Source organism: Hyla sarda, chromosome 4, assembly GCF_029499605.1.
Source record: "Hyla sarda isolate aHylSar1 chromosome 4, aHylSar1.hap1, whole genome shotgun sequence".
NCBI classification, from domain to species: domain Eukaryota; kingdom Metazoa; phylum Chordata; class Amphibia; order Anura; family Hylidae; genus Hyla; species Hyla sarda.
In genome coordinates this window covers 219,734,592-219,750,609 of record NC_079192.1, presented here as the reverse complement: position 1 = coordinate 219,750,609, position 16,018 = coordinate 219,734,592, and the positions used below count along the sequence as shown (strand labels likewise).

The 16,018-nt window shown below is 41.5% G+C and overlaps 1 protein-coding gene across 7 annotated transcripts in view; it reads right to left on the bottom strand.

Moving 5' to 3' along the window:
- PIK3CG (phosphatidylinositol-4,5-bisphosphate 3-kinase catalytic subunit gamma) overlaps positions 1-16,018 on the bottom strand; it is a 191,695-nt gene that overhangs the window by 48,110 nt on the left and 127,567 nt on the right. For 5 of the 7 annotated variants that reach the window (XM_056573579.1, XM_056573582.1, XM_056573586.1 and 2 more), the window contains exon 2: positions 6,283-8,301. In XM_056573579.1, the coding sequence (XP_056429554.1) occupies positions 6,283-8,301 (2,019 nt within the window). Of the gene's footprint in view, positions 1-6,282; positions 8,302-9,330; positions 9,372-10,375; positions 10,438-16,018 lie in introns of those variants that run through there. The other 2 variants (XM_056573584.1, XM_056573581.1) reach the window with 2 other exon arrangements.

Here is a 16,018-nt window from a genome sequence, read left to right as displayed (position 1 = left end):
GTCCTGCCCCCTCAGGGGCATTATATGTGAGGGGCACAGGACAGAGGGTATTATAAGTCAGGGGGGCATTATATGGGAACATGACAGGGGGGCCTGTCATGTGCCCCCACATATAATCCCCCCTGTACTGTGTTCCTCACATATAATACCCCCCTGATATGTGCCCCTCACTTATATTTGCCCCCCTCACTTATAATTTGCCCGTCCATCCATACAGCGCCCGAGCAGTGCTCACCTTTCTCACACGCTGCTACGTTCTTGTACTGTGAGTGAGAGCTGCAGGGACGTGATCTCCGGGCGTCGGCGCGATGATGTGATGTCATCACGCCGGCCTGCCGTGGATGGCGCCCCGTGGCTCTCACTCCCTCTGCAAGAATGAAGCAGCGTGAGAAAGGTAAGGGAGTGGAGGAGCGGGACAGCTGACAGCTCCCTCACCACCATGCTGTCAGCTGTCAGGCAATTGCTCCGCACGGCAAAACAAGGCGTGGGCATGAATCGTGGGACTTCAGTCCCGGGCTGAAGTTCAGGGCCAGGACTGAAGTCCCGCGATTCGTGCGCGCACCTTGTTTTGCGCATTATCGGCAGCTTAGAAGCCGATACCGATAACGGGAAAAAACGGGAATATCGGCCGATAATATCGGCCGTGCTGATAATCGGTCGATCCCTAGTCTACACCAGTATGTTAGTGTTAAAAAATAAAAAAAGATTTACACTAGCATGCTGGTGTTGTCCCATATTTTTCATTTTCACAAGAGGTAAAAGGAAAAAACGACCCCCAAAATTTGTAACGCAATTTCCCCTGAGTAATGAAATACCCCATATGTGGGTGTAAAGTGTTCTGCGGATGCACAACAAGGATCAGGAGTGAGAGCGCACCATGTACATTTAAGGCCTTGATGATTTGCACAGATGTGGCTGATAGTTGCAATGGTTCTGACATAAACGCAAAAAAAAAAAAAACACCTACATGTGACCCCATTTTGGAAACTACACCCCTCACGTAATGTAAGAACAGTTGCAGTAAGCATTTACACCCCACTGGTGTTTGACAGATTTTTTGAACAGTGGTCCATGAAAAATAAAATTTTTAAATTGCACAGCCTGCTGTTCCAAAGATCTGTCAAACGCCAGTGGGGTGTAAATGCTCACTGCATTCCTTATTACATTCCGTGAGGGGTGTAGTTTCTGAAATAGGTTCACATGTAGGGAGGGGGGGTTCACTGTTCTAGCACCATGGGGGCTTTGTAAACGCACATGGCCCCCAACTTCTATTCCATCCAAATTCTCTCTCCAAAAGCCCAATAGCGCTCCTTCTGTTCTGAGACCTGTAGTGCGCCAGCAGGGCACTTTACATCCACATATGGCGTATTTCCTTACTCAGGAGAAGTTGGGCTTCAAATGTTGGGGTCCATTTTCTCCTATTTCCCCATGTGAAAATGAAAAATTTGGAGTAACACCATAATTTTAACCCCTTAAGGACCGTTTTTGCATTTTCGTTTTTTGCTCCTTGCCTTTAAAAAATCATAACTCTTTCAATTTTGCACCTAAAAATCCATACGAAGGCTTATTTTTTGCGCCACCAATTCTAATTTGTAATGACGTCAGTCATTTTGCCCAAAAATCTACGGTGAAACGGAAAAAAAAATCATTGTGCGACAAAATTGAAAAAAAACGCAGTTTTGTAACTTTTGGGGGCTTCCGTTTCTACGTAGTACATTTTTCGGTAAAAATGACACCTTATTTTTATTCTGTAGGTCCATACGATTAAAATGATACCCTACTTATATAGATTTGATTTTTTCGGACTTCTGGAAAAAATCATAACTACATGCAGGAAAATTAATACGTTTAAAATTGTCATCTTCTGACCCCTATAACTTTTTTATTTTTCCGTGTATGGGGCGGTATGAGGGCTCATTTTTTGCGCCGTGATCTGAAGTTTTTAACGGTACAATTTTTGCATTGATAGGACTTATTGATCGCTTTTTATTCATTTTTAAATGATATAAAAAGTGACCAAAAATGCACTATTTTGGACTTTGGAATTTTTTTGCGCGTACGCCATTGACCGAGCGGTTTAATTAATGATATATTTTTATAATTCGGACATTTCCGCACGCGATGATACCATATATGTTCATTTTTATTTTTATTTACACTGTGTTTTTTTTTTTATTGGAAAAGGGGGGTGATTCAAACTTTTAATAGGGGAGGAGTTAAATGATCTTTATTCACTTTTTTTTTGCAGTGTTATAGGTCCCATAGGGACCTATAACACTGCACACACTGATCTTCATCATTGATCACTGGTTTCTCATAAGAAACCAGTGATCAACGATTCTGCCGCATGACTGCTCATGCCTGGATCTCAGGCACTGAGCAGTCATTCGGCGATCGGACAGCGAGGAGGCAGGTAGGGGCCCTCCCGCTGTCCTGTCAGCTGTTCGGGATGCCGCGATTAGCTGCGGCTATCCCGAACAGCCCGACTGAGCTAGCCGGCCACTTTCGGTTTCACTTTTAGCCGCGCGGCTCAGCTCTGAGCGCGCGGCTAAAGGGTTAATAGCGCGCGGTGCCGCGATCGGCACTGCACGCTATTAGAGGCGGGTCCCGGCTTCACTATGACGCCGGGCCCGCCGTGATATGACGCGGGGTTACTGTGTAAGGGGTTAATGTTAAAAATCAAATTTTTCATTTACACGTCCAACTTAAACGCAAAGCTGTGAAACACCTGTGAGGTGTTAAGGCTCATTATATCCCTTGTTACGTTGCTTGAGGGGTATAGTTTCCCAAATAGTGTGCCATGTGTTTTTTTTTTTGCTGTTCTGGCACCATGGGGGCTTCCTAAATGCCACATGCCCCCCAAAAACCATTTCAGCAAAATTCTCTCTCCAAAACCCCAATAGCGCTCCTTCTGTTCTGAGACCTGTAGTGCGCCAGCAGGGCACTTTACATCCACATATGGCATATTTCCTTACTCGGGAGAAATTGGGCTTCACATTTTGGGGTCCATTTTCTCCTATTACCCCATGTGAAAATGAAAATTTTGAGTAACACCATCATTTTAGTGTTAAAAATCAAATTTTTCATTTTCAAGTCAAACTTCAATGCAAACCTGTCAAACACCTGTGGGGTGTAAAGGTTCACTATACCCCTTCTTACGTTCCTTGAGGGGTATAGTTTTCCAAATAGTGTGCCATGTGTTTTTTGTTTTTTTTACGGCACCATTTCAGCTAAACTCGCCCTCCGAAATACCACAGTTGCTCTTTCCCTCTTGAGCCATGTTGCGAGCCCGCAGAGCACTTTACGTCAACATATGAGGTATTTCCTTACTTGAGAGAAATTGGGCTACAAATTTTGCAGGGCTTTTTCTCCTTATAACCCTTGTAAAAATGAAAAAGATTGGGTTACATGGACATGTTAGTTTAAAAAATTGAGATTTTGATTTTTCTCCTCCACTTTGCTGCTGTTCCTGTGAAACACCTAAAGGGTTAACAAACTTTCTGGATGTCATTTTGAATACTTTGAGGGGTGCAGTTTCCTTACAAGCAGAGAGTTTCAAAGTTCAAAAAATGCTAAATTTTCATGAAATTTGGGGATCTTTCACCAAGAACGGATGCAAGTAACAACGAAAATTTACCACTATGTCAAAGTAGAATATGTCACGGAAAAACAATCTCGGAATCCGAATGAAAGGTAAAAGCATCCCAGACAGTGGTCAGATTTGCAAAAAAGAGCTGTGTCCTTAAGGTGAAAATGAGCTGCGTCCTTAAGAGGTTAATGAACATAGTTCGGATATTTACGCATTCGGCGATACCACATAGGTTTATATTTTTTTTTGTTTACATATTTTTTTTATGGGATTAGGGGGGTATTTGAAACTTTTATTAGGGAAAGGGTTAATTCACATTTATTAACTTTTTTCCCCACTTTTTTTTACACATTTATAGCCCCCCATTGGGGACTATAACATGCAATCTTCTGATTGCATATACTGATGAATGATATGCCACAAAATAGCATTGATCAGTGTTATCGGCGCTCCATTGCACCAGCCTGGATCTCAGGCATGGAGCAATCACGCGACGATCGGACGCCGAGGAAGAAGGTAGGGACCCTCCTCGTGTGTCCTCAGCTGACTGGGGCACCTCGGTTTTACCCGACTGAGTTGCCGGGAAGCATTTTTGTGCTGTATACAAACGGCATTCTGCGGCAAGGGGTTAATACAATTATTCCTAAGGAGTATTAGTAATAGGAAACATATTATTTTAATTTAAAAAAGGGTCAACAAAGATGGTAACTAGTGTACTAGTGTATTGTTCTATATAAACAAGCCACCATAAGAAATTAATTGAGAGAGAATTTAGTCAGCACACCAGAAATAGGTTGCTTATGTTGAGGATTTCTTATTATTCAAGTGCAATAATTTACATCACTGTGCTGAGTGTTTGTAGCCAGGGACGGACTGGCTGGCCGGTCCGTGAGGGCTCGGCCGGGTAAAGGGCCCGTCGCTATTGAAGATCCAGGACACTTGTCCCGGATTCCCATGCAGACAAACGCTGCTCTCTGCTGTATGTCCAGCTCACACACATACAGCAGAAAACATCCTCTTTGTGTGAGCCGCTTCTGCGGCCTACAGAGAGAGACAGAGAGAGACGTGACCTCTGCCCCCACGCAGTACAGGCGCTGATGGCGTCACTCATTGGTGCTTGCACTGTGGAGGATGGAAGACGCGGACCCCTGCTGCAGAGGAGATCGCTGCGTGGGACACATTCAGGTGAGCACATTTTTTTTCCATCAGGGGGGGGGGGGGGGTGACAATGCCGCCTGTAGTTAATGTGGAGGAACTCTGCTGCCTGTAGCTAATGTGGGGGAACACGGAAACTCTGCTGCCTGTACCTAATGTGGGGAAATCTGCTGCCTGTACCTTATGTGGGGGAACTCTGCTGCCTGTAGCTAATGTGGGGGTACTCTGCTGCCTGTACCTAATGTGGGGGAACTCTTCTGCCTGTACCTAATGTGGGGGAACTCTGCTGCCTGTACCTAATGTGGGGGATCTTTGCTGCTTGTAGCTAATGTGGGGTAACTCTGCTACTACCTGTAGCTAATGTGGGGGCACTATGCTGCCTGTATCAAATGTGGGGGGACTCTGCTGCTTATAGCTAATGTGGGGGAATGCTGCTTCCTGTACCTACTGTGGGGGACTGCTGCTGCCTGTACATACTGTGGGAGAATGCTGCTGCCTGTACCTACTGTGGGGGAACACTGCTGCCTGTACCTAATGTGGGGGAACGCTCCTGCCTGTACCTAATGTGGGGGAATGCTGCTGCCTGTAACTACTGTGGGGGAACGCTGCTGCATGTACCTAATGTGGGGGAACGTTGCTGCCTGTACCTAATGTGGGGGAACATTTCTGCATGTCCCTATTGTGGGGGAACATTGCTGCCTTTACCTAATGTGGGGGAACTCTGCTGCCTGTACCTAATGTGGGGGAACGATGTTGCCTGTACCAAATGTGGGGGAACTCTGCTGCCTGTAGCTAATGTGGGGGAACTCTGCTGCCTGTACCATATGTGGGAGGACTCTGCTGCCTTTACCATACGTGGGGGAACGCTGCTGCCTGTACCTACTATAGGGGAATGCTGCTGCCTGGACCTACTGTGGGGGAATGCTGCGGCCTGGACCTACTGTGGGGGACTATGACACATTGCCTACAGCTTCAAAGCCTGTCTGCTACCAATACCTGTCCTTGTTCAGCCTTTGACTGGACATAAGTGAGATGCATTTGGTTAATTAAGGACCTATAGAGCCTGAAATGTTACTTTAAACATTGTAAAATAGTGATGTAAATGATTGTCTTAGGATAATAATAATAAATCCTTAACATAACAATCCTTAACATCTTTCTGGCAACCTACAGACCATACATCCATGGATAAGTGCTGCCCAACACTTACTACAACTGAAATTATTTGGGCACTGCAGTTTAGCAGTAAGTTAAAAATGTTGCTGAGTTTACATATGCAAAGCCAAAAATGGAGAACTGGGTTTTCTGCATATTCAAGACTGGTTCTCATTTGCCCTATGTACTCCTGGCGGGAGTAATAAATAATAAATAAATAAACAAACAACTAATTGAGAGCCAATAAAAGAAAAGAAAACAAAGAAAAGTGATATTACAAAATAGAAGAAGTATTTGTTTATGAAACATAAATACACCATTGTGCTTATGCAAATGAAAACTCTGTATGGAGGAACAAGATGAGCAAATATGAAAAGTATTACCTGTACTAGCTGTAAAAGATAATGCAATACGTCATCATCCTGTAAGCTTTCCAGTTTCTGGACTGCCATAGCTCGTACATTTTCATCAGAAAAGTTGCAGTCAAGAAGCTGAATGGTCAGTCCAACATCTAGGGAGCAGTCATCCCATGCTTCTCTTTTATTTAGCAGCTGGTATGTTTTGGCCACCATTTCCTGCTGTCCCCATTTTACAGAACTCAGTAACTTGGGGTAGGCATCGGGGTTCTTCATAACTTCATATCTGAAATGCCACAAAAGCTCTTTGTCCTCAGGAGTGAGAGGATGCAGTGGGTCAGTAGATATAATTTCTTCAAGTTGTTTTCGTAGTTGGTTAGGCATTTCAGATCTTGCCCTGTCTAGTTCAGGATCTGACACTGACTTGTGTTTTGGGAGAGCAACAGGATGGCAGTATTTGTCCAGACTTATTGAAATTGCCATTGATGTATCTTTGTCCGGGTTTGTTGCAGATGTTAGCTTATCTGCATTAATGCTTCCTTGATCCTCTCCTTTACCAGGTATTCTCCACATATGAAGAACAAACTCCCCTTGTCTTAACAAGGACCTGTGATCAATTAATAACAGATTTACATAATATAGAAGCTGATTTTTACATTTTGAATCTGAGCTAGTAGAATCTGGTGACTGTATGTTGGCTTTCCCCGTGGCAGTCTGAGCTTTGCAGCAAAATATCTGCAAATTTAGAAGAGCTCCTTTAGGTATATCTTTTATTTTGATATCAAATTCAAGCCATGTGTTCCATAGAACTTCTTCTGTAAAGGGCTTACACAATGTCCTTTGTTGAGAGAGAACCTGTTGTCCATGAAGAATGTTGGCTTCTACAAAAACAATAAGCTCAGAATTTCTTGGTAAAATTGGTATATCAATCCCAATTATTTTTACTCTAAACTTTCGATTGCAATCCCAAAGAGATATGGTGAAAATTTTCTCATGATCTTTTCCATCAATCGTAAGCTGCTCATGAAAACCGGTTACACCAGTACAATCATCAACCAGGGGCCACTCTTCGTTCTGGACCTTGTCTTCTGCAGGTTCAGGTGGAACATCCAAAACAAAATGTATCTCATCATTACTCTTAATACACTGCCTAATGTAATGGAAGTCTTTGATTGGCGCATTCCCAATTATATACTCATCTCTCCCACATACTCGAAGTACAAAATCCAGTTCACTGTGTTCCTCTGAAATTTCCAACAAAGATTTTTTCTTGGCCATTTTTGTAAAGAAGCTCTGCAAGATTACATCTGGTGTGTCATCGATGTTGACTCTTATTGTATGGCTTGTCATACCTTTGTGTATTATTATGAATATATTATTAGAGGAAAGTTTTTTACTCAAATGTTCTGGAAGCGGTTTAGATGTGACCCAAGGGTCCATTGAATACAACCTGGCATCTCTTTTCACCAACTCAATCATTCGTGGTGTAAGCAATCTACGGCGGGTAAACTCTAGCTCATCATCATGTACATTAGATACGTCAGTAACATCATATCCAATTAGATAATTTAATTGCTTTTGATACTCCAGTGTTTCCTCTGAGGGTTTTTCTTTCTGGATAATATAAATTTTTCCCACAGTTTTTTGTAAAACCTTCCAATACACTATACAGTCCAGAGTTTGTATCACCTGATGTTTGTCATAAATTTCATACCATTGACCCTTCTTCTGATATTGCAAGAGAAATTGGTCTGGAGCAAGCCTGTGGTAGAAATCACTGTTGTGACTTTTCTCTATTGCACTCATCCATACCTGTGCTTTCATTTGTTCAATTGTACAGTTACCAGCAATTTCTAACAGAATTGTATCTTGAACTTTACTACTTTTATGACTTGTAGGCAAGACGAATTCTATAGGAATTGCCTCCATTGAAAACATGTTTGATGTCGCTGCTGAGTGAGGTCTCATTTTTCTCCTTCTACGTTTATTTTCATCTCTTAGAACAACATGCTGCTCATAACTCTCCAGTTCCATGCCAGCTGCAAGCTTCAAATAAAAAAGAAAACAATGTATTAATACAATTGAAATTTTTTTGGCATTTCTATAGTTTAGTTAGTACCAAGACATACATATGGATTTTTTATGAAAATCTGAATAAAATGATGCACCTAACTCAAAAGCAAAGACATATGGGGAGATGTATCAAAACTTGTGTAGAGAAAGAGTGGTGCAGTTGCTCATAGCAACCAATCAGATGGCTTCTTTCAATTTTCACAGGCCTTTTTAAAAATGAAAGAAGCCATCTGGTTGCTATGGGAAACTCTTCTTCTGGACAGGTTTTGATAAATCTCCCCCATAATGCACAGCTCACCTAAGATTATATGTTAGATGCATTCCATGGCCATTCAGAGGACGATGATCAACATATTATAAGAGTGTATGTGATGATATTACAGAGCATTGGTTTTCTAGCTATGCAACATATACAAGCTGTAATAAGCAACTATACTTTTGCCAAATGTTAACAGCCTGGAGATTGTTGTAAGCAATAAAGGGGCCCATACACATTCTAAGGAAGATGAAAATAAACAATTTTGACGATAACAAATACTTGTCCGGTGAAATGTAACAACAACTTATCATTTTAACCAACTTATGATAGATTGACATTGTCTAAAAAGAAGTCTGAAGCATTTGAAAATTTAGTTTGAAAATTTAGTTTGATAATTGGACTAATATTTTTTATTCATAGATAAAAATGTAAGGCCAGTTTCAACAATTTTAACAGCCAATATGGACTAAAATACAATTGTGTCAGTGAAATTATCATTTAAAAGATAATAATATGTTAAACAGTTACTCAACCATCAATCTACCTTTAACTAATGTGCATGGCCTCCTTCATATGGAGAAAGACTGTCTATAGTATTTTTTAATATGATGCACTTATCATCCAGAAAAACATGGTCAAAAGTTATCCACACAAATATTGAATACAACCACTATCCAAGCAATAGTGACTTTTGGGAAAAATGTGAACATTTTAGCATGCTGTATCCCATCTCTCCTACTTACCCTTTTTTATGGTTTAATGCAGATATTGGAAAACTGTAAAGCTGCAGCAAAAATTCAGGTTAGGAATTATACTTGAATATTGATATTATGATTCAAAAACAAGTCAACATTTTTTCAAAATTAAGATATCAGTAATGTAGTCTAATGTAGGCTGGATGGATGAGTTGTTACAGCTAAAGAGATAAAATACACATAGACTAGTTTTTTTTTTAATAACCATGAATGTTTAACAAAAGACACTTTGAGGTTGCAGCTGTGGCAGTGATCAGCTGATTGTTTCCAGCAACCCTGGCAAAATCAGTCATGGCCAATAGGACATTTCTCCTTTTGTGGCTGCAGAGGACATGAAGTAATACATAGCAGCCATTCAGTGAAATAGCAATCCATGATATAAATGGATGGCTCAAATACACTACAGCCAGATAAGTAGCACCAACCAGTACTTGAATTAAAGCCCTTTTAGTTGTACAATAAGTACTGGGGGAATCTCCCAACATACATAAACTTGGTTCTCTTTTTAAATGTACCTTGTAAATTTGTCCCGATATTATAAAAATCTCCTCCCTCAACTATTCAGGAGAACGCCAGAAAAGAAGGATCCCGTTATCCCTATCCATTTCACATTTCAGACATATTTCTGATTTTTAAAATCCTATTTTGTAAAACCTTGTAGAGGTTTATTACAACCCATGCAAAATGTAACAAATATAATGGTCTACAGGACTCAAGTCCCTGAGGGTAATTTCTCTCCTTAGGTATCAGTATAATTATTACTTCCAGCACAAGTGATTAAAAGTTTGTAACAGGTCCTGAAGTAGGGTTTCACCATATATTTTATACAATCACCATATTTTCTTGTAATTCTTTTAAATGTAAAAGGGTTACCACAATGTTTATATTTCACTTAAAAGTTTGGTTAATCCCAACCCCCAAATACTTCATAGGTTAGGGTCACACACTGCATATACGCAGTGTATTTCATGCTGTGCAAAATCCACAGACAAAAGGTGAGACCCCTTGTTTGGGGATCATAGTTAAATATTACCATGACAAAAAGGTTGCAACCTGGGACCCTGTAACCACTGTCTCTGTGACTAGCTTATGGTGCCATTAGAAACTGCAGCATAAACCTAGTGACACAGGGGGAGATTTATTAAAACCTGTGCAGAGGAAAAGTTGCTGAGTTGCCCATAGCAACCAATCAGATTGCTTCTTTCATTTTGCAAAAATGAAAGAAGCAATCTGATTGGTTGCTATGGGCAATTCAGCAACTTTTCCTCTGGACAGGTTTTGATAAATCTCCCATACAGTTTCTTAAATACTTCTGTTGTTCCCCTGTAATATGTATTATAAAATTAATGATTCCTGTTTTTGATCCAAGTTTTGTTTAGAGTTCTTGAACAATCAGAAGTCAAATGTGTTTTCTTGAAGACAAATTAATGCTGGCAAATGACTTCATTACATGTAGCCTGCCTTTTTATCTTGTCTGCAAGACTCATAACATTGCATGATATTATTCTAATTTTGGATTATGGTATTTCCAAATGAGATAACAAGACAAACAAGAAAAGAGAATAATAAAGAAAACATACGAAGCCAACAACATTAGCATGTCAACGTATATAAACATAACTCTGTTAGCTCCACTACCTCCTTGTCACCTCCGGCAACCTACAGATGCCACAGCTACAGCTATAAGTCCTCTGATTTTCCCATCACAAACTAATTTTAGCTCTCTAAAAAAAAGGAGGCGGATTGCTAAAAAATAATATGTTTGGATTGGGGTTAGGGTTGACAACACAATGCCTGTTTAAAAACCAATAATATCCAGTTTACAATAATTGTTCATGCTGGCCATGGCTTTTTTTTTTTTTTCCAAACAGACCACATGTGGTCAACAAAAAACTCCCATTGCCCATGTGAGCAGCCTTGAACATTGAATATTCTCAAACAAAGGCCCACATTTATCATTAACTTTAGACTGTTTTTTGTGTCTAAAAAGGGGCAAAAAAAGGAGCAAGCAGGGTTTTTTGCACCTTTTTGTTTACACATTTCTGCTGATTTGCAATCCACTGATTTTGGCAATACACATGATATGGACGGGATTTATCAACTACTCCTGTTTGTGATAAGGAGCAAAAATGGTGCAAAGCCACTGAAAAGACTTTAAATTCTCACTCTCATTAAAACTAATTTTTGCTATTGCACTCCTTATGGTAAATAAAAAAAATAATAAACTTTGTTTTAAAAAAAATGAAGTTTTCTATGTTTTATTATTTGTGCTTAAAAAAGCTCAAGAGCACGTTTTCCCCCATCTTATACACAGACTTAGGACCGAAGCCCAAACACAGAAAGTGCAGCCTGGAGTGCTGAGGGGTGTGTGTCCAGCCTCATCCAATCATAGCTCCTCTCACACTTAACTGCCATATGCTGTTGGTTGGACACCCCCATCCCCCCCTCCTCAGCACTCCAGGCTGCACCTCCTGTGTTTTGACTTCGGTCCAAAGTCTGTGTATGAGATGGGGGAAGATGTGCTCTTGAGTGTTTTTTTTAAGCACACATAAAACATAGAAAACTTTATTTTTTTAAACAAAGTATATTAGAGATATTTTTTATTTACCATAAAGAGTGCAATAGCAAAACATTTTTTTAATGAGAGTGCCCATTTAAAGTCAGATGACTGACTCAATTTCTTTGCCTTAAAGGAGTTCTGTAGTGAAAAATAACTTGTCCCCTATCAAAAAGAAATGAGGAATAAGCTATAGATCACGGGCAGTCCAATCTCCTGAACAGGGCCCCAGCAGTCTGCTGGAAGGGGTGTGCTGACCCCGCACGGAGCCAGGGAACTGTTTTAGGCTTAGCGTGGCCCTGGGCAAAATCAAAATTGGGGCCCAAAAAGTCGTAATAGTGCACTAACCAGATTTTCACTAACCCCCACATTAGGTTGTAGTTCCCCCACATTAGGCTGGCAGTATAGTTCCCCACATTAGGTTGTAGTTCCCCCACATTAGGTTGGCAGTATAGTTCTCCCACATTAGGTTGGCAGTATAGTTCCTCCACATTAGGTTGTAGTTCCCCCACATTAGGTTGGCAGTATAGTTCCCCCACATTAGACTGGCAGTATAGTTCCAACATTAGGTTGGCAGTATAGTTCCTCCACATTAGGTAGGCAGTACAGTTCCCCCACATTAGGTAGGCAGTATAGTTACCCCACATTTGGTTGTAGTTCCTCCACATTCGGTTGGCAGTATGTTCCCCCACATTAGGTTGTAGTTTCCCGACATTAGGCTGGCAGTATAGTTCCCCCACATTAGGTTGGCAGTATAGTTCCCCCACATTAGGTTGTAATTCCCCCACATTAGGCTGGCAGTATAGTTCCAACATTAGGTTGGCAATATAGTTCCCCCACATTAGGTTGTAGTTCCCCCACATTAGCTAGGCAGTATAGTTCCCCCACATTTGGTTGTAGTTCACCCACATTAGGTTGGCAGTGTGTTCCCCCACATTAGGTTGTAGTTCCCCCACATTAGGTAGGCAGCATGTTTCCCCACAGTAGGTTGGCAGTATAGTTCTCCCACAGTAGGTAGGCAGTATAGTTCCCCCACAGTAGGTTGTAGTTCCCCCACTAGTGGGGCCCCAAAATTTGTTATAGTGCACTAACCAGATTTGCACATTTTTGGTCACTTCAAATACCATAAAAGAATATCTAAAAAGCTATTGAAAAGTCCCATCAAAACAAAAATGGTACCGATAAAAACTACAAATCACAGAGCAAAAAAAATGACCCTCATACATCCCCATATACAGAAAAATAAAAGTTATAGGGATCAGAATAGTACAATTTTATAATTTTTGTGTAGTTCCCCCACATTAGGTTGTAGTTCCTCCACATTAGGTTGGCAGTAAGTTCCAACATTAGGTTGGCAGTATAGTTCCCCCACATTAGGCTGACAGTATAGTTCCAACAATAGGTTGGCAGTATAGTTCCCCCACATTAGGTAGGCAGTACAGTTCCCCCACATTAGGTAGGCAGTATAGTTCCCCCACATTTGGTTGTAGTTCCCCTACATTAGGTTGGCAGTATGTTCTCCCACATTAGGTTGGCAGTATGTTCCCCCACATTAGGCTGGCAGTATAGTTCCCCCACATTAGGCTGGCAGTATGGTTCCCCCACATTAGGTTGTAGTTCCCCCACATTAGGTTGGAAGTATAGTTCCCCCACATTAGGTTGGCAGTATAGTTCCCACACATTAGGTTGTAGTTCCCCCACATTAGGTTGGCAGTAAGTTCCAACATTAGGTTGGCAGTATAGTTCCCCCACATTAGGCTGGCAGTATAGTTCCAACATTAGGTTGGCAATATAGTTCCCCCACATTAGGTTGTAGTTCCCCCACATTAGGTAGGCAGTACATTTCCCGCACATTAGGTAGGCAGTATAGTTCCCCCACATTAGGTAGGCAGCATGTTCCCCCACATTAGGTAGGCAGTATAGTTCCCCCACATTTGGTTGTAGTATGTTCCCCCACATTAGGTAGGCAGCATGTTCCCCCACATTAGGTTGGAAGTATAGTTCCCCCACATTAGGTTGTAGTTCCCCCCCCCCCATTAGTTTGGCAGTATAGTTCCCCCACATTAGGTTGTAGTTCCCCGACATTAATGGGGCCCCAAAAGTCATAATAGTGCAGGGATCCGCCACTGAGCAGCCTGCTCAGGGATTCGCCACTGAGCAGCCCACAGGGGGCCCCTTGGGGGATGGGGGCAATTGCCCGGTTTGCGCTGCCTTAACGCCGGTCCTGCACGGAGCGCTGGTGGACACATCCCCTCCATGTATCCCATAGAGATACATGGAGGGGGGTGTTGGCCGTGGCTTCCTGTGGGGGTCGCAATGACCGCTTCCGGCAGACTGCCGGGTACCCGTTCAGGAGATCGCAGCCAATGGATAGGAAATAAGTTATTTTTCGCTGCACTACTCCTTTATAGGGGTAGTCCGGTTTAGAAAAATGTATCCCCCCCAAAGGATAGGGGATGAGTGTCTGATTAAGGGGTGTTCCGATCGCTGAGATGCTATCTCCTGCACAGTGCTCTGGCTCTCCTCGTGCACAGACACGCCACCTGGAGATACACAAGCCCTGTACTCATGTATCGATGGATCTACCACAGAGATGATTGAAATGGGTGTGTTGAAGAAAGACGAGACAGATATGATAGAAACTTTTAAATACATAAAGGGAATCAACAAGGAGGAAAGTATATATAAAACTAAAAAACTATCACAAAAGGACATAGTTTTAAATTAGAGGGGCAAAGGTTTTATGCAGTAATATTAGGAAGTATTACTTTACAGAGAGAGTAGTGAATGCATGGAAAAGCCTTCCTGTAAAAGTAGTAGCTACAAATAAAGGGAAAAAGTTTAAAGGGAACCAATCATTAGATTGTACCCTATATAACGCTTGGCAAATCGTTATATAGGGTAAAATCTTTATCCTCACAAACCCCGATGGACGTTCCTGCCCCTAGGAATAATGAGGATATGAACTAAAAAACTTATCTCTGCCGGCCCCTTAAGTAGTCCTCTGGGCGGGGAGCTCCTCTCACTTAGTCTGGTCTCTTCAGCTGGCAGCGACGCCCCCTCTGCTTGATTGATGGGGCCACGTCATTGCTCTGCTCTGTCTGTTCAGTGAGCAAAGCAATGACGCGACCCGTCAATCAAGAGGAGGGGGTGTTGCTGCCAGCCGAAGACACAGGACTAGGTGAGAGGAGCTCCCCGCCCAGGGGACTACTTACGGGGCCAGTGGGAGCATCTTATAAGTTCATATCCTCAACATCCCTGGGGGCAGGAGAGTTTCCCGGGGATGGTGAGGATAAAGATTTTACCCTATATAATGCTTTGCCAAGCGTTATATAGGGTAAAATATGATGATTGGTTCCCTGCATTCGGTAGGCATAAGGATATCCTTCATCTAAGATAGGGCCAGGTTTAGCTTTTTCACATACTGACACAAACATATATCATTCAGCAGTCAAGATGTAATTGTAAATATGTAATATTGCCCATGGTCTCCATCAAATGAGTTGGTGGAAAAAGATAGGGGAACTTCAGAATCAGAATGGCTTGCAGTAGACTGTGAGGGATATCTCTACGTTTAATACATTTCTAATTTTTAAATATACAATTTAACATATGTACTGTATCAATTTTCCCCAACCTAATATAAACACAAAACATGAAAAATATGTGTGGGTATATGTTTATTTATCGACATTAACTAGTGAGGTGTACAGTCTGAATGTACTCAACGTTAAAGGAGTACTCCACTGGAAAACATTTTTTATTTTAAATCAACTGGTGCCAGGAAGTTAAACAGATTTGTAAATTACTTCTATTTAAATATCTCAATCCTTCCAGTTCCTAAAATGGACAGAGGTGTCAGGAGAAAGTACTGTGGTCAGACAGAAAGGAAATTTAAAAATAAAAGAACTTCCTGTGGAGCATACATAAGCTGATAAGTACTGAAAGAGTAAGATTTTTAAATAGAAGTAACTTAAAAATCTGTTTAAAGGGGTTATCCACCATAAGGTGATTTTAGTATGTACCTGGCAGACATGGACATGCTTAGGAAGGAACTGCGCTTGTCTTGGGGCTAAATTGCCATGTTGTGAGATTACCATAATACTGTGGTTAGCTTTT